Raw genomic sequence first — 20,832 nt, 5'->3', positions numbered from 1 at the left:
TTCACTGTCCACAGACTTGCTGCCTAACACGGAGTATCTGGTGAGCGTGGTGTGTGTGTATGAGCAGAGAGAGAGCTCGCCCGTCGTCGGCACCCAGCAAACAGGTGAGTCTAACATGATCTAATTCAACAGCAGGGGTAAATCAGTCCAGAAACGGGCATCAAACTGCTTCTTTTTCATGGTGCACATGCTGTAAATGTTATTTTTTAAAGGAGGACCTTCATTCATCCTTCTCTGTATCTCCCGACCTTTCTTTCAGCTCTGGATTCCCCAGTCGGCCTGCGTTTCTCTGAGATCTTCACCAACTCCTTCACCATCCACTGGCTCGCTCCCCAGAGCAAAATCACAGGTTACCGTCTGCGTTACCAGATGGTCAGCGGCGGGAGGGCCAAGGACGAGAGGCTGCCCCCGTCCAGGAACCACTTCACCCTGACAGGACTCACTGCCGACACAGAATACTTGGTCAACATCTACGCAGTGAGCCGGTCCAAAGAGAGCCTGCCGCTCAACGGGAAACAGAAGACGAGTATGAAATCCTGATTTAACACTTGCTTTCTTCCGGTTACTCATTATCTGTTCACTAACTTTGTTATTTCCGGCTCTTCACTCTCTCCCTCTCCAGTCTCTGATGCTCCCACAGACCTGGAAGTCCTCGACTCCTCCCCCACCAGCATCACCGTCCGCTGGGATGCTCCACCTGTCACTGTGCGCTACTACAGGATCACTCATGGAGAGAGTGGTGAGCTCGTATTAATGGCTTAAGATGCAGTTCTTTTTTTGTGCCAGGAAACTCTTCTCGGAATGTTTTTTCAGTCGATTGAGTTTTCAACTATTGGTTTCTCAAACACTTATCACATGATCATTCTTTATCCAGGAGGTCACAGTAATCCTAAGGAGTTCACCGTGCCTGGCTCTCAGTCCACTGCCACAATCACGAACCTGAAGCCTGGCACTGACTACACGGTCACTGTCTACGCTGTGACTGGTAGAGGAGACAGCCCCGCTTCCAGCACTCCAATCTATGTCATGCACACGACAGGTACACGCCCTCTGAGAGACATAAGTCGCCCATTTTTAGTTCTTATCCTGCTTCCACACATTTCCACTCGCAGCGTTCTCCTCTTCATCTCTCCTTCCTCCTCTTCTAGGTGTCGACTCTCCCTCTGGAATGGAGGTGATGGAAGTGAATGACAACAGTGTCACAGTGAGGTGGAGCCCTGCCCAGGGTCCAATTAAGGGATACAGAGTGACTGGGGTCCCCAGAAATGGACAGGGGCAGTCTTTCACTGAGGTGGTGGCTCCAGGTACGGGGTTTGACCAAACACTCCAGTATTTAGTGTTCATCTGTATTTCAAAGCTTGACTAGATTTAAATTATTCTGGCTTCTAATGTCTCGCTCTTCCCCGTTTTTTATATCTTTTTCCAGACCAGACAGAGATCACGTTCTCTGGACTGATGCCCACAGTAGAGTACGTTTTGAGTGTATATGCTCTTGGACAAAGTGGAGAGAGCTCTCCTGTGGTGGTGAATGCTTTAACAAGTAAGGGTTTACACTGTCTCGAAAAATATTTGTTAAATATTGTACCTCTTGACCGCTCCACCTACGTCTCTAACTCCACTACCTTGCCACCCTTCTCTGCTCTCGTCACCTTTTCTAGATGTAGACCGTCCCAAGGACCTGGCCTTCTCAGACATCGACTCCTCCTCACTGCGGATCACCTGGGACAGTCCCGAGGGAATCGTCACATCTTACCGGGTCTTGTATTCCAGTTCGGAGGAGGGGGAGAGAGAGCTGCGCCCTGCTCCTCGCGGAGATGCCGAGTCTACTATTATCTATGGTCTGCAACCCGGCACTGAATACACAGTGAAGGTGATTGCTGTGCATGATGACACAGCCAGCACACCACTGGTCGGGATACAAGCTACAGGTACGGAAGTAAATTAGCTCGATATGTAATAACAACAGTGAAAACTGTGACACAGATAAGGTGAATATCCTTCATTCGGACTTGACAGTATTCAATGAGCACCTCCGTCTGCCGATACTGTGAGTACCGTCTCTGTCTAATCCTCGTTTTTATCTCCCCCCCCCCCCCCCCCCCCCCCACAGCCATCTCACCCCCCACCAACCTGCAGTTCTCCCAGGTTAGCCCTACCTCTTTCATCATGCGCTGGGCTGTGCCGGGTCAGGAAAACCGACTTGCCGGCCTAACGGGCCTCACAGGCTACCGTGTGGTGGTGAACCCAAAGAACAAGAGCGGTCCTACCAAGGAGATCAACTTGGCTCCAGACGCCACACAGGCGCACATCTCTGGACTCATGGTGAGTGTGGCTCTGTGAGTCTGAACGGGGGGCTGTTATTTGGTGCAGTACTTCCTACATTAACAGCTATTTTAAACTAGTTTAAAGGTGGTTCCCCACCTTCCAGATACCCATTGGTTTCCATCTGTGTTATTAGTTAGTAGAGTATGGAAATGGACTAGCAGAGACGTCCATCACGGTGAATGTTCTCCGTCCTGAAACTCCATTACCTTGCAACAAAAGCAGAACTAAAAAAACGTGCAGTATTTAGAAAATGCAATGCAAACGCACACACAGGCAGACTTGCATACCTGTGAGCACACATGCACTGAAAGTTATGTTTGTAGCTGCAGACGGCATAATAAAACTGCACAACACTCTGAGAGACTGAAGTCCTCTTTTTCTCCGTCTCCCTTAGATTGCAACTGCCTATGAAGTCCATGTTTATGCCTTGAAAAACTCCCTGACCAGCAGGCCAGTCCAAGGAGAGATCACCACCCTGGAGAGTGAGTTTGCAACATATAAATGAACGGATCCTTCTGCTGCATGCATACAGAGCGATGGCATTATTGTAACGTTGTTATGGAATGTCTTGTGTTGTGCAAAAAGCCATTCTCGAGTTCATCCCAACTTCATAAACCCTCCTGGTTTCGGTCCTTCTCTCGCTTTCCTCGTCTCCCTCAAGATATCAGCCCCCCTCGTCGCGTTCGTATCTCTGATGTTAACGACTCTTCCATCACCCTGACGTGGCGCTCCAAGACGGAAACCATCTCTGGCTTCCTGGTTGAGGCCACTCCCACCGCCTCCTCTACAGGCTACATACCCATTCAAAGGACCACTGGCCCCGGCTCCCGCTCCTTCGTTATTACAGGTACACAGACATGACAATGCACAAGCATTTACAGCCACAAAGATGCAGTGTAAACCCACAGCTGTAACCCCTCGCTCACCTGTCACTCTGTCTTCACTTCAGGTCTGGAGCCAGGCACCAATTACAAGATCAACATCTATACACTGAAAGGGAACGGACGCAGCGCACCTCTCACACTCACTGCCACCACGGGTAACCATTCATTTCTAGCCTACAGTGTCAGTCAAGAGGAGTGCATTACTTTGAGTGTGAAATGTTACTTCTTTGACGGTGAGAAACATAACATTGGTAACAACAAAAGACTTTAGCAATGTGGAATGCGTTCCACTTTTATAAAGATGGCAGCTTGATTACACGACAACATAATAAAGATTTTTTTGTTACGTTTTTACAAGTATTTTCTAACTTTTCTCTTCCAGCTAAACCATTGGTCATCCCGCCCACCAACATCCGCTTTACCTCCCTGAACCCCGACGGCATCTCTTTCACCTGGGAGCCATCACGCAGCCCTGGGGTTACTGGGTATTATGTCACCTATGAGGAGGCCGGGGGTTTGCCTCGAGAGGTTATCCCCAGACCCCACGCAGGCCAGAGCTACGCCATTCTCTATGGTGAGTGTGGAGGATGGCATTTTCTCCACACATGCGTACATGCAAATGCATCGATTACAAAATTGTGGCAAATAACAAATGCTCATAACTTTTCTTTTTTTTTTTTGTATTTTTTGTTTGTCTATAGGTCTGAAACCAATAACCGAGTATGTCATTAAGATTGTCGCGCTGCAGAATTCTTTAAGAAGCACACCTCTTGTGGGCAAAGCCAGAACACGTAAGTACACCCATCATCCACCTGCTGGCACCAATGGCCCCTGCAAACTTTAGATCTCTTACTTCAACGTTTTTATTTGTATCTAAGTGAAGGTTACTCCTTTTTTGTTGAAAAGATTTCAGACATTTTTAGAGTGTTTCTATTTACGAAAACTTTATCCAGATTATCCTTTTCAGAGTAGAGTAATAAAACTAGCTGCTATCCAGTCCTGCTTCCAAAAGTCTTCATGAAACTATAAAATACGACATGGGCTTTTTTATATCTCCCACATTCAGGGATTGTGCCAAGAATTGCACGAATTAGTTGATGTAATCTTGTGTCTCCACTGGAGCAGAACTTGCTCTGGTTATACTTATTTGTCATGATTGTTGCAATGAAGAATACCTTCTCTTCCAGACACTTTCTCCCCCTCTAACTTAATTATATCACAAAAAGTCATATTAGCAGAATTTATTTTCTATGAGCAAAACCATTGTTCAGGTAATAAGTTACAATTGCCACATATTTGCTGTTGCTAAATGTTTGAGAGCGAATAATAACAATACAGTTTATTTATATAGCGCTTTTCATGGCACTCAAAGACACTTTACATTAAAATCATCATATATAAAAACAATACACTAAAAACAAAGTACACAATAATAATGCTATGCACTGTTGCCCTCTACTGGCTTTCATGTCTAACTGCTGCTCATGTAGAATTACAGCATGACAGCCCTTGACATTGATTGTCATTAATATTCTTCCACACGAAACACTGATGTTAAGATGGAAAAATATACACTTCAGACAGAGGGTCAGTTGTCAAAATGGGCTGCAACTAAACGGCTGAAAGGCTGTCAAACCGCAAATCTGTGTTTCATAATAACGTTACCATATAGCCAGTAAACACGATTCAACAACCCATCTGGAGCAAAACATCCCATTTAATTGTATCCACCTGAAAAGGCCGTATAAACGACACAGCCAAGTCCCGACTGTAACCACTGGAATCAAATGCATGAGATGTCTGGGCTTGTATGGATCCATTAGATGCACTTTCACCCTCAAAATCTTTATTTCGGTTATCCTATGGAAAATGATTTTATAACTATTAAAAGTTTCCCCAGTAGAAACATAACGTGTGTGTGTGTGTGTTCACCTGCTGATAGTTCAGCTGGTGGATCTGTCCATTTGCTTTGCCCTGCTTGCTTATAACAGCCAGCATACATATGTCTCTTGTCCAACAGAGCCGGCTCCAGATCATCCGCTGTTGGTCCCCGAGCTGCCACAGCTTCCTGTTCCTCACCGACCCACCACTGACATCCTGGATGTCCCAGAGTCCTTCAAGCTGTAAGAACCAGCAGAATCGTAATGAAATGATTGATTCAGAACAAAGATGCAAGACCAAAAACACCTTACATATCTGTGCCGTTAAACTTTCTTATTTTTGTTTCAACTCACATCTCCCATTGTTATTCCTTCCTCAATCCTCTCTTTTTTTTTTCTGTGTGCAGTTTTGACACCAACCATGTTCACTTGTCTGGTACTAGTGGCCAGAACCAACCAGGCCAGCAGGGCCAGCACATCTATACTGAGTTCCAGAACCTCGGCCCTAACAACGGACTTCATGGCCCCTTCAGTGGACCCAGAGAAGGCCAGAGACCGACTCTCAGAGAACCTCTGATCTATATTCCTGTAGCAGGCCCTGATGGAAACAGAGTACCCTTGGTTAGGGTGTGTAAGACTTCAATTATTATTTTAATGTGAACATGTTGTCTTAATCCACTGTTATTTAGATTCATATTATCTGGAGTTTGGGATTGTGGCCACACGAAACATGTGGCCAGTTGTGAATGTGGTGTGAAACATAAAGTCTCATCGGATCTGATCTCACTGTTCTGTAACGCATAGCTTCAACTTTTCTTACATATAAATATAGAACTTAAACAGAAGTTACTAATGCATTAGCTGTCAATCGATATCCATCATAAAAGTGTATATGTGAGATTTTTGGTGGTTTTATGACCTAACAATACCTCCGTACTGTACGTTTGAACCTGTAGGTGAGCGACGGTCCCCTGCCAGGTCTTGCTTTTGGTTTCCCTGACAATGAAACTGAGTTTCCCCAAGAAGCACAAACAATCACAACCATCTCCTGGTCTGGGGTTCCTCAGACTTCAGAGTATGAGGTGTCCTGTAATCCTATTACACACCTGGAGGAAAGAGGCTTCCAGGTATACACACACACACACACAGTCTCTCACACACGTATATCTATTGCTGGAGGTGTAGGAACCACTTTCTCTTCCTCCATATAGATGCGTATTCCTGGCACCTCCAACAGTGCTACACTGGTTGGTTTGACATCCGGAGCTTCCTATAACGTCGTGGTCGAGGCCATGAGGGGCGGGGCTAAAGAGAAGGTTTTGGAGGAAGTCGTAACCGTTGGCAATGCTGGTACAGTAGTCCACACTTGACATTGACAATAAAGTTGAATATGTTTAAAGTTTAATATGCATTCCTATGTACCACATGTATACACAAGGATGAATTAATTGTGTAAAATCTCACTATGAATAGTAATTGTTTTCGGCACACTTTAAGAACAACATTTTAATATATTATAAATGTGACATTAAAATCTTATGATGGAGCATATTGTGTGCATCTGCATCATCTGTCTTTGTCAACCAATCAGTTGGTTCTATTTTAAACACATTTTTGTATCCATCCCTTAGTTCCAGGTGACATTCCCATTTCCACCAACCGGGATGTGTGTTATGACACATTCACACAGACGTACCACGAGGTGGGCTCAGAGTGGGAGCGCATGTCTGAGACGGGCTTCAAGCTGTGGTGCCGCTGCCTTGGGCTGGGCAGCGGCCATTTTAGATGTGATTCATCCAGTGAGTGGCTTAATAACCCCATCCCAGCATGCTTTGCAAACACAGCATGGAATTATACATCAAATAATTCCATGTGATTTACTCAAGAGGAATTTATAAGACAAAATCAATGTGTCATGGCTGAAAACTGAACAGACTTGTTGGCGTTATGTGCTACACAAAAACAATGAATACATTTTACATGATGTACTTTATAAATTCCTGAGCTACAGTTGGAAAGACATAGAATTTTACAGTTCTATGTGCGGCAACACCGTAATAAAATGATGGCATGGGCAGCCTTCGCAGTGTAACTATCATTTACTGCAAGTGATTTCATGAGTTCATCATAAAGAGGATCATTTCTTTACTATGTATGAGTCTGTCTGTAGTCTGCCCATGTTGGTCTCCCTGCTCTGCCTCTGTAAGCTGTGAAAACAGACAGCAGCTAAGCTAAGCTAACTGGCCAGCGTCAGTCTCAGTGTTTTTGTATTGTCCATAGAGCTAACACGACAATACCAGAAACTGAGATCACCATCCATTCGCCATAAGTACAGTGCCATTTCGCTGTCTGTATGTCTATGTGTGTGTGTGTGTGTCCCCACTGGGACAATGTATGTATTCAACTGGGAACCAGTAAAAACTCACTGGGGCTCTGTCAAATTTCAAGGATGTGATCACGTGTTGTTTGAAGTACATGTGTTTGGGAGATTGTGTTTTATGCTTGTTTTACAGAGATTGTAAATTTGAAAATCTGTTTCTGTGAATCTTTGTCTGCAGTGTGAAGAGAAAAAGTTTAACCTTTTGGAAATGTTGTCACATGAACTTCTGTCACATATCCACTTCACTCACTCTTTGCTCTTTCCCATCTCTGCCATTTCAATGCAATCTTCCACCTTCTCCATGCTGTCCTCTTCTCACTACCTTTGTTCTCTCGCTCTCTCTCGCTACTTCTTTGCGCTCCTTCAGAGTGGTGTCACGACAACAATAATAACTACCGCATCGGCGAGAAGTGGGATCGCCAGGCTGAGAACGGTCACATGATGAGCTGCACCTGCATGGGCAATGGCAAGGGAGAATTCAAATGTGAACCCCGTAAGTATAGACTGGCGAACACACACACAAGTGAACCTAAACTCCCCGTAATGTCAGGACATGTTTGTTTCGTATATTTCTTCCTTCAATCCTTTCTGAAGGATATTCACTTCACATTCATGTCTGTTGTGAAATGAATGGAGAACTCATTAAGAAAATACAAATTCTATTTTTTTCTAATCTTTAATATGTAACTCTCACCCTCCAGATGAGTTGACGTGTTATGACGATGGGAAAATGTACCGGGTAGGAAACCAGTGGCAGAAGGAATACCTGGGCGCCATCTGTACCTGTACCTGCTATGGAGGGCAACAGGTGTGTAACACTGTGTGTGTGTGCACTCAAACCTATTCACTGCTGCTTCATGGGGAAAGTGTACTACCATCAGAACTGCATTATGGAGTCCTTGTGATCAGACTGTGTTAATGCGCGTGCGTCATCCTCCCCCTCCACCTCTTCAGGGCTGGCGTTGTGAGAACTGCAGAAGGCCGGGAGGACCGACTGATGTGGCCGCTGACCTCCTTCAACCCGTCCATACAGATGTCTTTGACCGTTACAGAGAAAATGCTCTCCGCAAACTGGTCAGTGTCTCACTATAAATTTTACGACTAATAATCTGCTCTAAAATAAAAAAAATTATTCATATTACAATTTAGCCACAAATATTAACACACTATCGATATAATTCAACAACTTCAATGAAGGATAGGACTTTCTTTGATTTATCTCCACTGATCCCTCAACTTTACTTGTTCATTTTCAAGTAAACCTGTTACAAAAGCATTAAGTATTAAATTGAGCATAGTTTTGGTGATCTGTCATTTTTAATTTATTTACAGCAGTGCTTCCCAAAGCGTTTTTCTGGAGACACTTTTGAAAAAATTGTGAGAGGAGCTAATTTGTGTGTAATGAAAGTTCCATGATCCATTTTTACTGCCATTTCCGCATTAGCTTATATTATCTTGAAAAGTTAAACCAGCCATTTCACATACTTATTTTCATGCATGTTATTGAAAACGTGTTAAATGTTATAAATATGACCAAATTAATGCATTTAGGCAGAGTTAACGGGTATTATTAGTCTTGTCATTTCCTCTCATCAGTATAACGGAATGTATGCTTTCTTATTATATTCAATGTTATAAGTACACGACAAATATCTACAATATTAACATTCATGCTCCCTCATGTGGCTCAAAGGTATACTGCAGACATAAATGTTCAAAAAAGACCATGAAAGAAACAATGCTAAGTTATTTGGTGACCCAAATAAAATGTCCTGCATCCCATCTTTGGGAATGACTGATTTAGAAGATGTTGCTTTAAAGTTAAAACTAATGAATCGCATCTCTTTTGTCTTTCCTTCTCTTCTTGCCCTTCTCTGCTCTCCAGAACATCCAATGTCCGATTGAATGTTTGAGGCCGGAGCTGCTTGCAGACGCTCAGAGCCCCTTAGAGTAGAGAAGAGGGGAATATGAGTGAAGGAGGATGAAGAAGTGAGACCCCTTACAGCGTTGATACCACTTCAAGAAGGAAGCCTCCTCCTGGTTTCATTCAAAGAAGACATTTCCATCTTTGCCTTTTAAAGGTTTCCCCCTCACCAAATTTAAGTGCCTTAACAAGACTTTTCTACACCAACCTCTGTGCCTTTTCAAAGATCTGTTCGACTTTTCACGTTGGTTGTGATCCTTTCTTCTTCGTGAGGGAAAAAAAGGATTTCTTCATCCAAGGATTTATTTTTACATCAATCTAGAGCACAAATCCTGCTGCTTTATCACCTCAAACCTGCCTACCCCCAAACAAACTGGTGACACACTCACACATACCAGATGCAGTGTATTTGTTGTGTATTTTTACTGTTGGGACTTTTCAAGAGTATTTCAAAAACATTTTAAAACATTCCATGACCAAGACAAAACACACCAAATGTGACTGATTTTATATAATTATGTTCCCTGATGATAACACATGTGTTACATTCCCCATTATTTTGAGTCTCGCTGTGACTAATGAATATTCAGAAAATATTTAGGTAATGTACAAAGCATCTTTTGGCTCTTTAGACATTTCCAAATCAGCAGAGTGAGATTCTTGCAAACAAACTCTATATCCATACAGTATTCCTGTCTCAGCTTGACTTCCCTAGATAGATATGACGGTTAAAGTCAGATTTTTTGATTCGACAATTTTCATGAACTTGAATCAACATTCTTTGGAATGAAGGAGATTAAAGTGGTAAAAGCTGTACAATACTGCAAGTGTCCTGTCTGCAGAGCAACGGGTCACGACGACTTCTCTTTAGATTACAAGAAAATCAAAATAACACATTTTCCTTCAAAAAGATAAGCACTGTTACTTTTGAGTTGGTATTACAAAACGTTGCCTTGCTATTATTCCGGTATAGGCTCTTGAAGTCAACATGTAGATGTGATTCTGTGATCTGTAGTGTGGATATTTTAAAAGTAGATGAGGTATAGCACCTAAGAAATCTATAAAGCAAAAGCTGCCTGACCAAAAGTCAAACTGTTATTTCAACAACACAAATATAGGTCTATTGGAGGATTCGTTACGATTTCCAAGTGAAATGCATTTCAATTACATTCATGTTTGTATTTTTAGTTAATTTTTAATTCATTTCTTTTATTTATCCCTTCTATTCAGGCATTTGCTGAATGCTTTTTTGGGGTGTACACTTTATTTTTTTATATTGTTGGTGCAAAAATCTGAACTACTGTGGACTGAATCTTTTTAATAAACTGAAAAAAACAAGCCAAATGTCAGTGGGTTTTTTTGTCTGGGGAGAATAAACATTTCGTTTCCCACAGGTGTACAAGAAACAACAGGCTGTGTTTTTGTAAGATCTGAATTGTTTGACAGAGAAAATATGAGTCGATAATATCCTGTAACAACCACACATACATGCATACAACATAAAATAAGAATTTGAGCCAGCTTTCGATTCCACAAGCCCTTGGTATGTGGATGATCTGCGCTTTTATTCTGAAAAGCAAAAGCAACGTTACACCGGAGATTCACTCTCCCCCGCGTTCTGGTTGGTTCTGCCTGATTTCCGGTTAACGTGTATTTCCTTCAGAATAAAATTGCGGGAAATTGTTGAGTAAAATGGTGCACTAAAAAGCTTAAATTGATGGTAGTGCCAGAAAGAGAACACACATTCATAAATTTGCCAATCTGGGTTTCTTCTGGTGTTACTGTAATGTTCCCCTTGGGATCATAACGCCTGATCTTAGCACATTCATATTATGTGTAGTTTGTCAACTATTGAGGGCGTACCTTTTTAAAACTGTGCTTTTATTCTGACAATCAGAGCGGAAGTGTCGTTGCCCAGAGGAAGCCTCGAAGACGAGGCTGCTGCAACTTCAAAATAACTTCTGTAACTTCGAAATAACTTCTGTTGAGACTCCAAAATACAGACGAGATGGAAAACATTTCCATAGAAAGCTTGATCGTGAAGCTCCACGATGTGAGCGGGGTGAAGTTCGGAGAGTACAAGCTGAAGAGCGGCATGCTGACGCCCATTTACATCGACCTGCGGGTTCTCGTGTCCCACCCAGCGCTCATGAAGCAGGTAAACACGTGCTGAAACTCCTCGCGACACAAATGCACGAACTAAATCATATGCGCTGAAGGAACAACTGAAAAATCACATCTATCTAAAGGCTGCATGGTGTTGTAAAGTTAGTCGCGCTATAATGCAGCGTAACCACTCAAAGGTTCCCCGAATAAGCAATTCACTGAAATTTGCAGACTTTATTACCTCTAGAGCACATGTGTCAAACCCAAGGCCCGCGGGCCGAATCCGGCCCGGTACAAATGTCAGTTTGTGAAGAAACACCATCGCAGACCGAGTTCATGAACTAGCAGCAATCTAACAACACAGCTAGCTAAGAGACGAGCAGGTACTTGTGTTTTTAATTAGCTGTTGATGAAAGCACAGACAACACGGATACATCATCTATCCATGTTCATCAGACCTGACTCTCAGTGAGCAGCTCTTGGATGTAGCTGCCATGCACAGGACGACGACAGGGAGGAACATTAGTGATGCAGAGAGGTGAACAAACAGCTTTGAACAAAGTTAATGTCATAACTTGTGTTTGATATTTGTCTGTTATTTTCTTTAATAGTTTGATCTTTGATAGAGGAATGTGGGTTTCTTAACCCTCAATTAAAATGATTTATGTTATAATAACAGAAATGTGTTCATTTATATAACTTCATGTACAATATGTTTACACTTATTGTTTACACACTGTGCAGGTGTCAAGTGTCCTCTACCAGCGAGTGCAAGACGAGGGACTACAATTTGACACTCTGTGTGGGGTTCCATACACAGCCCTGCCTTTGGCCACAATCATCTGTTCTACACACGAACTGCCCATGCTCATCAGGCGAAAGGAGGCCAAGGACTATGGTGGGTGGGTGGACTTCCTGGGGGGGTTATGAGACGTTTAAGAGTGTTGTCCTCCATGGAAAGGACGGGTGTTTGTGACAAGATCAGGATAGTGATATGTATTCGAGCCTAAGCCCATTTAAAAAAAGAAAAATAATCTCTTTTTCCAAATATTACCACATCCATATTCTCCCATTAGCACACTTTGACACCCCCGTGGAGCCTATGTGGGTTAAAACGGTCACTAGTGCCACAACTCTTATCAGTGATGTTAAAGCACGTCTTTTGTCTGAGCTGTCGAACACAATAACCTACAGTGCTGCTCCACCCCTGATACACAAGTGGCAACATGATTGAAAGTTTAGATATCTTAAGTTTTCTCAAACAACGCAGGAGCAATTTTCTGAGCCGTGCGATCGAGAGCTGATTAAGCAACTCGACTGGCTTTAGACAAAGTGACACAATAACTCTAGTTTGTCAGGAAAAGGGGCTGATGAGACTCCTTGTGTAACCCCCCCCCCCCCCTCTTCTAGGAACCAAGCGCCTGGTGGAGGGCTCATTTCGTGAGGGGGACATATGTCTGATCATTGAGGACACGGTGACCACCGGCAGCAGCATCCTGGAGACTGCTGAAGTGCTCTACAAGGAGGGGCTGAAGGTGCGTTATCAGAAGAGATGATTATATAGCATGGATGCTTTTTGTTGGAATGATCACTGCAACGGTCATATAAGCTCATTAAGTAGCAGTATTGTTGCCAACTTTTGAGCTCTCGTATCTGTTCTAGGTGACCGATGCCGTAGTACTAATGGACAGAGAGCAAGGCGCTGTAGAGATGTTGGCGTCTCGGGGAATCCGGCTCCATTCCATCATCTCCATATTCAAGCTGCTTGAGGTGCTGCAGGAGGCCGAACGTATCGACGCCAAAACCGCCCAGAGAGTGAAAAAGTTCATCCTGGACAATAACACTTTCGGGTACAGTCGCACAGCTTTGGTGAGGATAGTTTGTGTTTGTGTTTAAACGCATACTAACATTGCAACTTTTCCTCTTTCAGCCACAAGGATGATCATGATCATGGCAACGGGGTCCCTGCTACCAAGAAGGCGTGTGTGGAGAAGAACGTGGAGCTGAGCTACGCAGACAGAGCCGAACTACCAAGTACCAAGTTGTTCTATGTTTCCAACCAGTTATTTAGTTCAGAGGTGCTGTTGTTTTTCACTGTGAAACTTGTCTCTCTTCGCTCTTCACCCAGCCTCTCCCTCCCCTCGTCTGCAGACGTTCACCCTCTGGCGTCAAAGCTGCTGAAGACCATGGAGGAGAAGCAGTCCAACCTCTGCCTGTCCGCCGACGTGACGAGCAGCGAGGAGCTCCTTCGGCTGGCGGACTCACTTGGTCCCACCGTCTGCATGCTGAAGACCCACGTAGACATCCTGAAGGTCTGAGTGAAACCGGGTCATGTTTCACGAGAACAACACTGTCGGGACAATTAACCCAGTGCTATTCTGACGTCTGCCAACAGGACTACACGGTGGCCTTTACCCAGAAACTGCAGGCGTTGGCCGAGAAACACAACTTCCTCATCTTTGAAGATCGCAAGTTTGCAGACATTGGAAGCACAGTAAAGCATCAGTATGAAGGTGAGAGGATTTTATCTTCAAATGTGGGCTCATGTATGACCTACACCTGTCTTCAAGATGGCATTTGAGAAACTGTGTTTTGTTATTTCCCAGGTGGCATGTACCAGATCTCATCTTGGTCCCACATAGTGAACGCCCATGCGGTGCCGGGCCCCGGGGTTGTGAAGGGCCTGAGCGCTGTAGGGAAGCCGCTGGGCCGAGGCTGTTTGCTCATAGCACAGATGAGCTCCCAGGGGTCACTGGCTACTGGTGACTACACACAGGCTGTGGTAAGTGTGTCTCTGCATTTACTCGTGTGTATATATATATATATATATAGTCCATGATTCATGGTTTACAGTTCATCTCCGTTATCTTTACAGCTGGCGATGGCAGAGGAGCAGTCAGACTTTGTGATTGGGTTCATCTGTGGCTCCAAGATCACCAAGAAGCCAGAGTTCATCCACATGACCCCTGGGGTCCAGATGCAGGCCGGAGGTAAATTTGACTGAATATAAAAAGCTTTGAACTCGTGTTTTTTTTTTTAATTCCTTTTTTCTTATTTTACATCCATGCATACACATTTGTTTGGATGCATACGCACAGAGTAAAACTTGAATATTACTCATCTGTGGTGTTCATGAACTGTAGGAGTTGATTTTAAGATGCATTTTGTGTTGTCATGTATTTTCTAGGAGAAGCACATGGTATAAACAATGCACCACTACAACAAAGATAAACCTCCCTGCAGTGTCACCCAAAAGTATTTGGACAGCTTCCCCACATAAATAACATTGATCTTCTGTGAACAGTGTAGGACAAAAAGCCCTTTTTATACATAGTACTCCAATATTACTGGCATAACCTGGCTGCCTTGGTAGGTGTCGTTTCTCCTATGACTGATTTATCTGTGATGCCCCAAACATAGATGGTAAAAAAGGTGGAAATAGTTTGATGACGTTCAACTCTTGTTTCTTTTTGGTGTTGTGTCTCCTCTTTAACACAAGGAGGAGCTCTAGTGTAAGAAATGATTCCTGCTATCAATAGTCCTCCTCTTGCTCCTGAACAACCTCCCCCTTTCTCTGTCTCCTCACCCCTTTCCCCCACCCCTCTCTTACAGGTGATGGGTTGGGCCAGCAGTACACCACCCCGGAGGAAGTCCTCTACAACAAAGGCTCTGATGTCATCGTCGTCGGTCGGGGGATCCTGGAGGCCCCTGATAGGCTGAAAGCTGCTGAGTCGTACAGAAAGTCAGGCTGGGAGGCTTACACAAAGAGACTGGGCCAGAGTGGCCAATAGGAGGTTAAGGAGTTGCAGCTAATTTCAAATTTTACCTGCAACCTTAGTCAGGACTTTTGCGGACAACCTTTACGTAGTTTCTCTTTTACTTTTTCAGTAGTGTGCACATAGTCCTGTAGACATTTGCAGGGGGAACCGGACACTTGTGTAAATGCGAACTTTTGATTCTGTCATATTGATGAGCTGCTTTAACCGTGTTCTTCCGAGTCCCGCCGATCAATAAACTGCACATACCTCAAGTCCATCTGCTACGATACCTCTGATCAGGTTTATACAGATTTAGGAAAATGTATCAGTGTTCCTTGAAGATGGCTCATTCTTCCTATTGAGGTCAAACCATGCAGAGAAAAGATGTGGATTACCTTGAAAGGCTAGTTATGTTTTTTTGAGTTTGTTGGTAAACTCCTGAAGTCCCCCGAGGATTTGTTTGTTCAAGCAAGCAGATTCAGTCAGGCCTCTCAACATGGCGACGGCTGAGCGGGCAGCAAGCAGCTAACTATGCCGACAGAGCTAACAGTGTTCAGCGACGGCTTTGATCAGCGGTAACCGCCGTATGAGCGGACCGGGGCCAGTGGGGCGCACAGACGGGGACTCGAGTGCACTAATATGCACGCGTGGCCGGACTGGCTACACTAACAAAGCTCTGATTGCATTACTCCATTATATCTTTACTTAAATCGTTGCCTGCGGCTCCATTAATGCTCTGAATTTGGAATTTAGCTGGTGTAAGTTGAAACCACTGTTTGTTGACTTGTATAACTCCATTTAAGGCTTCATGAACGTTACATGAGAGATAAGTCAACTGAGCTGTGTGTTATGAATTTAAAAAAAGACAGTCAGCCAGAATACAATTCCAGTTTGAAGCAATCACTTCTGATCAAATCAAATACTGTCAATGTGAATCATTCGTCTCACAAAAACCTGGTGTGATCACTACAACTGGTTGAATTTAATATAACAATGTTGTCAAGAATATTATGTTGGTTTTGATCCACAGTATATGTGTCATGAAATATAACGTGTGCAGAATTATAAAATCAAGGAATTCAATGTAATGACTCTTCCTCACTTTAAATGTATTTCTTGCTGGTTTGAATGTTCATGGTCTATCTCTATATCACGTTTAATTTATTTCCTTATCTCTGTATTGTGCCTCCATAATGGTGGGGGATGGTAGGAATAGTCCAAATGAAAGCAGCAGGTGCTGAGATATGTAGTCCTTAGCGTTAGTCAACCTTGGATCCTACAATTCTCACAATGCAACTCGATTGGATCTTTTTTTAGACCTCCCCTGCCTGTTTAATTCTCTCATCTTTTTTTTTTTTACATCTGGCATGTTTACATCTTGTTCTCTGATCGGTTGACGATCATTGTTCATGTTTTGTGGAACAGCTTCAGCTGTCAGTTGGAAAATAAAAAATCGCTTTTCATAATCTTTGCCTTCCAATTAAATTGCCTTACAACTAAAACATGTCCAGATCCCATGATTGCATGACTTATTCAGAGGCCATTCAGTTAAAGAAAATTAGGAATCAGCTTCAAACATTACTGTCATTTGACCAAGACCAACGTGATCAAATGACATACTTCTCCTGTTTGCCGTGAGTTTGGCTACATCATTGTTTCGTCATGTCTCAGGGTGGATTTCTTTCCTCGGTGGCAGTTTGAACCCTGAGCATTTTCCTTCCACGGCACCTGGTAGATTCCACAGAGAGATTTCTTTCCCCAAAGTTGCCGGGCAAGGTGAGCCGCCCATCAACAGAAAGTCATTTGCAAGGCATATGATATGGAAATTATGCCCGAACAGACTCAACAAACGGAGTTGGCAGGTAGCGACCTTACAATGCGCCTTTCTGCAGATCAACGCAGGCACAAAGGTCAGACACGTTGCCTGGCACAGAGGAGGAGGAGGGAGGGAGGAAAAGGGTTGGTAAGAATAATGCATTGTGTGTGTGTGTGTGTGTGTGCATGTGTATGTGCGCGCGCACCCCTCCCCCTTTATGTCAATATTGGATCAGAGCAACACACCATGCGACAGGTGTCCGTGCATGCCCTGAGGATCATCCATGTCGTTTTTATCCATGAGGGGTGGAGAGAGAAAAGGAGAGAGAGATAGAGAGAGAGATAGAGAGAGCATGTGAGGTATAAAAGGTGTATACCTGACACAAAGCCCACACATCCGATGCGCGTAAAAGGTGAGCCATGTCGAACACCAGCTTGCACATTTTGGCCTTCATCGCTTTGCTTCTTATGAAGATGGGCTGTGTGGCTTTTTATTCATTTTCTTTTCAATTTTCCTTCAGAGTATCCATTCTTACGAGGGTGTACATTTGCTTGGTGTTCTAACTTCTCCCAAATCTTCCTCCAGAGGTTACCTGACAACAGAGAGGCCGGCTGTCACTCGCTCACTACCTTGATCTCTCTGCAGCATTGGCACACGGTGATCGTTTCTGTGACTTTTTCATGTCCGTATTTGCTTCACGTTGAGCCACACGTACAATACCTGAAGATTAAGTTTTGTTCGTTCGGCTCGCGTTATGCAGGTATGGGTTGGCAACTGGGAGAGACACAAAGCTTCTTTTTTTTCGTCACATGGAGCATCACTGTTGTTGTTAACACTGTCAAGTGTCGGTTCAGACAAATAATGGAGTTTTGGTTGAGTTGTTTTAAAGTTTGTTTTAAGGATGTTCATGAGCAGCACAAGTGAGCCAAATTACAGTCGTGAAAGTCTTGAAAATCTTCAAAAATGTAAAAGACATTTCTGAAAAAAAACACAGCCATCAGGCCAGGAGTCGGGGTCATTGCTGTATCTGAGATGACTTGATAACAGCATCGATTCGTTGGCTGAAGCACCAGGTGTACAGCACATTTCACTGAATAGATTGCCTTATTTGCATACAGCTGGCTGCAGGCAACGCTCTAAAGAAAGCCATGTCAGCCTTGGACAACATGTTGCCTGACTACTGGAGTCACAATCATTTATCTGAAGGTGAAGTGAAAAAAAAAAGAAGAAATCCTGGAAGATGAATGTCCTGACTCATTTGAGAAGACATTTAAAGACATTATAATATGAAGAGGTGTTTGTGTCCAGCAAAGGAAAGCACAAGAAGGGTTACAGCAGGTCAACTTGGTTGACTGAATCAGTGATTCAGGTTGTCAAGAAAGGATGTTCATTGATAAAAAAAAGAAATCCAGTTTAAATACTGAAAAGGTAAAAATAAGATGATGAATTGCAGATTCAACCACTCATATATGTTCATGTAAAAGCTGCTCGACTTGAACAGACGTACCTGTCTGTCCAGGTACAAATGAAAGACAGTATCACTGCTGATGTAACTGACATTAGGAACGTGTCCAAGTGATGGTCACTCACTGTTTTGTTTTCTAGCTACAGGTTGAACTCATCTATATGTGCCTGTTTGAGCTTCCCCTGGATGATTCCGTGTATGTGCTGAAAAGGTTGACATTTACAACGACAGGCATGATTATCTCCGTATCTTCCCTTGGTGCCTTTTTTTGTTTGATAATCATTTTCCCGTTGGCACATTCATGTTGACAGCATGTATTTTCCACTGGGCCTATTCATTACTGTCCATCTCCTACGTCACCAACTGAGGCTGCAGGCGAGCACCAGGGAGCAGAGAGATGGGCTTAATGGGAGGCTATGTTAATCATTAACTAAACATTAACCACTCACATACACACACACCAGACATCTGATATGGGCCATCTGCCATTTGGATGCTATGGTACAGCATTCATTTATCACACTTTTACAAGTCATTATGTGTATTGTTCCTTATGTTTATGAGTATATCTTCTTTGCTTTATTGTGTGATTTAAATGAACGCTGGTGTTTTCCTTTCATCCAGCTCTCGGATGACGAGGCTCAGTGTTTTGGATTTCAAACAATAAATTGATGATGTCGGTGTTGCAGCCATACGATTCCACCTTACTAAAGAGTAAACTGCCATTTTACATTCCCAATTCAAATTGATGAATTCATTCTGAAGCCACGCTGACGCTGCGTCTTTGTCATCTCGTGGAAAAACAACAATGACATCCAGAGCTAACGTACGGTGCCAAAACACATTCTACACACACAGATTGCGATCCCCGACCAATCTAACTGTTGACTAATTGTTTATTGAAATAATCAATTTACATGAAAAAGAAACATTTCTGCTAAAGACTAGGTTCAAACAGTATATGAGCCGACGCTAAATCACTGATGATCACTTCCTCTGACAGTCGAACACATTATGTCATACATTTTAAATTCATTTTGAGTGTTGATCTCTGTGACTGAATATGTTCCCACACTACAGCATGTCCCATGTATGCTCAAACTGAAGTTACATACAATATACAGTATACTTATCTTTCACAGCCGTGGTCCCGCCTGCAGAACAGTCCTTTAACATTGTGTTCATTTTGGTAGATCCCCCTTCACACTTTATTACCTCGAAAAACATCTCGTCATCACCTTACAAGAAGAGACATTAATTGAAAGCCGGCCCAGCATGTCATTCTTAACCTGAAAGCATATTTGCCTCTGCTTGAAGCTCTAGTCAATATTTGTTTAACGCCAGAGGAAGGGGAAGCTCGCACTCCTCAGTATCCTGGTTACCTTTCCCCGATTTAAACTGACTATCCCAACTGGTCCTGCTGCTGCTGCACCCTTCCTCCCAGCTCCCGGAGCTGGATTAGCAAGCGGGTCATTTGTTAACGATTCAACGTAGAGGTTTAGACAGATGCTTTTTTTCTGTAAAATTAAAAGGTATGGATGTATATATTCTGTGGAAATTGATTTTTTTAAATTTTAAATCAGCATTTGAAACCGGTGGGAAATATTACATTGAATTTGTGTCGAGATATTTTCTCATCTTTAAAAAAGGCCTGACGATTACCCTCTCAAAGAGGGCAGACACTGATTGTTTTAACTCGGATCATTGTGCAGCATTACTTTAGTGACACTACAAGACACATGTTTTCACTGAGAAGCCTTTTCATTACACCGTTACTGTCATTTCTTTAAAACACACAACAGGAAAGAACTCTGTAGCCATGAAGGCCGGATGATGCAAAAAGAGGTAGAATCCAGAAACATGCAATATAAATACATATATTACTTTTCTATGATATACCCTCTGGGTATCATTTTCCTTTTACCTTTATTTCATATGGTTTTGCCTGTTTGCTAAATGCAAACAGAGAAAACATACAGGAATCACAACAAAATATGATGTTTTAAGCAATTCATGTTATCTTGTCATTCTGCAAGTTCTAATTCTACATGTATTGCATGTGTGTCTGTCCTGGAAGAGTGATCCCTCCTCACTTGATCTTACTGAGGTTTCTCCCTTCTTCATTAAAGTCATTTGTCCGTCTATATCAAGGGAACAAATGACAGAAGCTGTTGTATGTATATAAAGCTTCTTTTTTTTTAAATTTTGTGCCATATAATCTCATTTCAAGACTCCTGCCGCCCCGGCCGTGACCCCAACTCTGCTCTGCAGGGCCGTACTGTATCAGCATCATT

At 43.1% G+C, this 20,832-nt stretch overlaps 2 protein-coding genes across 2 annotated transcripts in view; both read left to right on the top strand.

Annotated features, from left to right (window-relative positions):
- The window catches only part of LOC306782938 (fibronectin-like), a 32,267-nt gene extending 21,536 nt beyond the window's left edge, over positions 1-10,731 (top strand). The window contains exons 32-53 of the mRNA XM_079276437.1: positions 15-104; positions 260-526; positions 623-739; positions 875-1,039; positions 1,149-1,304; positions 1,427-1,540; positions 1,659-1,928; positions 2,111-2,322; positions 2,720-2,807; positions 2,987-3,172; positions 3,275-3,364; positions 3,592-3,783; positions 3,911-4,000; positions 5,230-5,332; positions 5,497-5,716; positions 6,046-6,216; positions 6,301-6,439; positions 6,721-6,888; positions 7,837-7,962; positions 8,171-8,277; positions 8,424-8,543; positions 9,355-10,731. Coding sequence (XP_079132563.1) covers positions 15-104; positions 260-526; positions 623-739; positions 875-1,039; positions 1,149-1,304; positions 1,427-1,540; positions 1,659-1,928; positions 2,111-2,322; positions 2,720-2,807; positions 2,987-3,172; positions 3,275-3,364; positions 3,592-3,783; positions 3,911-4,000; positions 5,230-5,332; positions 5,497-5,716; positions 6,046-6,216; positions 6,301-6,439; positions 6,721-6,888; positions 7,837-7,962; positions 8,171-8,277; positions 8,424-8,543; positions 9,355-9,423 — 3,260 coding nt within the window. The 3' untranslated portion in view covers positions 9,424-10,731. The remainder of the gene's footprint in view (positions 1-14; positions 105-259; positions 527-622; positions 740-874; positions 1,040-1,148; positions 1,305-1,426; positions 1,541-1,658; positions 1,929-2,110; positions 2,323-2,719; positions 2,808-2,986; positions 3,173-3,274; positions 3,365-3,591; positions 3,784-3,910; positions 4,001-5,229; positions 5,333-5,496; positions 5,717-6,045; positions 6,217-6,300; positions 6,440-6,720; positions 6,889-7,836; positions 7,963-8,170; positions 8,278-8,423; positions 8,544-9,354) is intronic.
- Positions 10,732-11,326: 595 nt separating this feature from the next.
- On the top strand, positions 11,327-16,717 carry umps (uridine monophosphate synthetase). The gene is made up of 10 exons (XM_079276416.1): positions 11,327-11,551; positions 12,244-12,397; positions 12,910-13,034; positions 13,162-13,349; positions 13,430-13,533; positions 13,651-13,811; positions 13,895-14,012; positions 14,106-14,281; positions 14,375-14,489; positions 15,112-16,717. Exons 1-10 carry the CDS (start codon positions 11,402-11,404, stop codon positions 15,288-15,290), a joined length of 1,470 nt encoding a protein of 489 aa, XP_079132542.1. The 5' UTR covers positions 11,327-11,401; the 3' UTR covers positions 15,291-16,717.
- Positions 16,718-20,832: the final 4,115 nt, after the last annotated feature.

The sequence above is a fragment of the Melanostigma gelatinosum genome, assembly GCF_949748355.1.
Source record: "Melanostigma gelatinosum genome assembly, chromosome: 10".
NCBI classification, from domain to species: domain Eukaryota; kingdom Metazoa; phylum Chordata; class Actinopteri; order Perciformes; family Zoarcidae; genus Melanostigma; species Melanostigma gelatinosum.
This window is presented reverse-complemented; position numbering and strand designations above follow the sequence as displayed.

Excerpts from the sequence above, each read along its gene's own strand:
- umps (XM_079276416.1), top strand. The coding sequence starts at position 11,402 with ATGGAAAACATTTCCATAGAAAGCTTGATCGTGAAGCTCCACGATGTG. Across the intron at positions 13,350-13,429 it reads CTGGACAATAACACTTTCGG|CCACAAGGATGATCATGATC; the intron begins GTACAGTCGCAC and ends TTCCTCTTTCAG. Across the intron at positions 14,282-14,374 it reads GTGACTACACACAGGCTGTG|CTGGCGATGGCAGAGGAGCA; the intron begins GTAAGTGTGTCT and ends TTATCTTTACAG.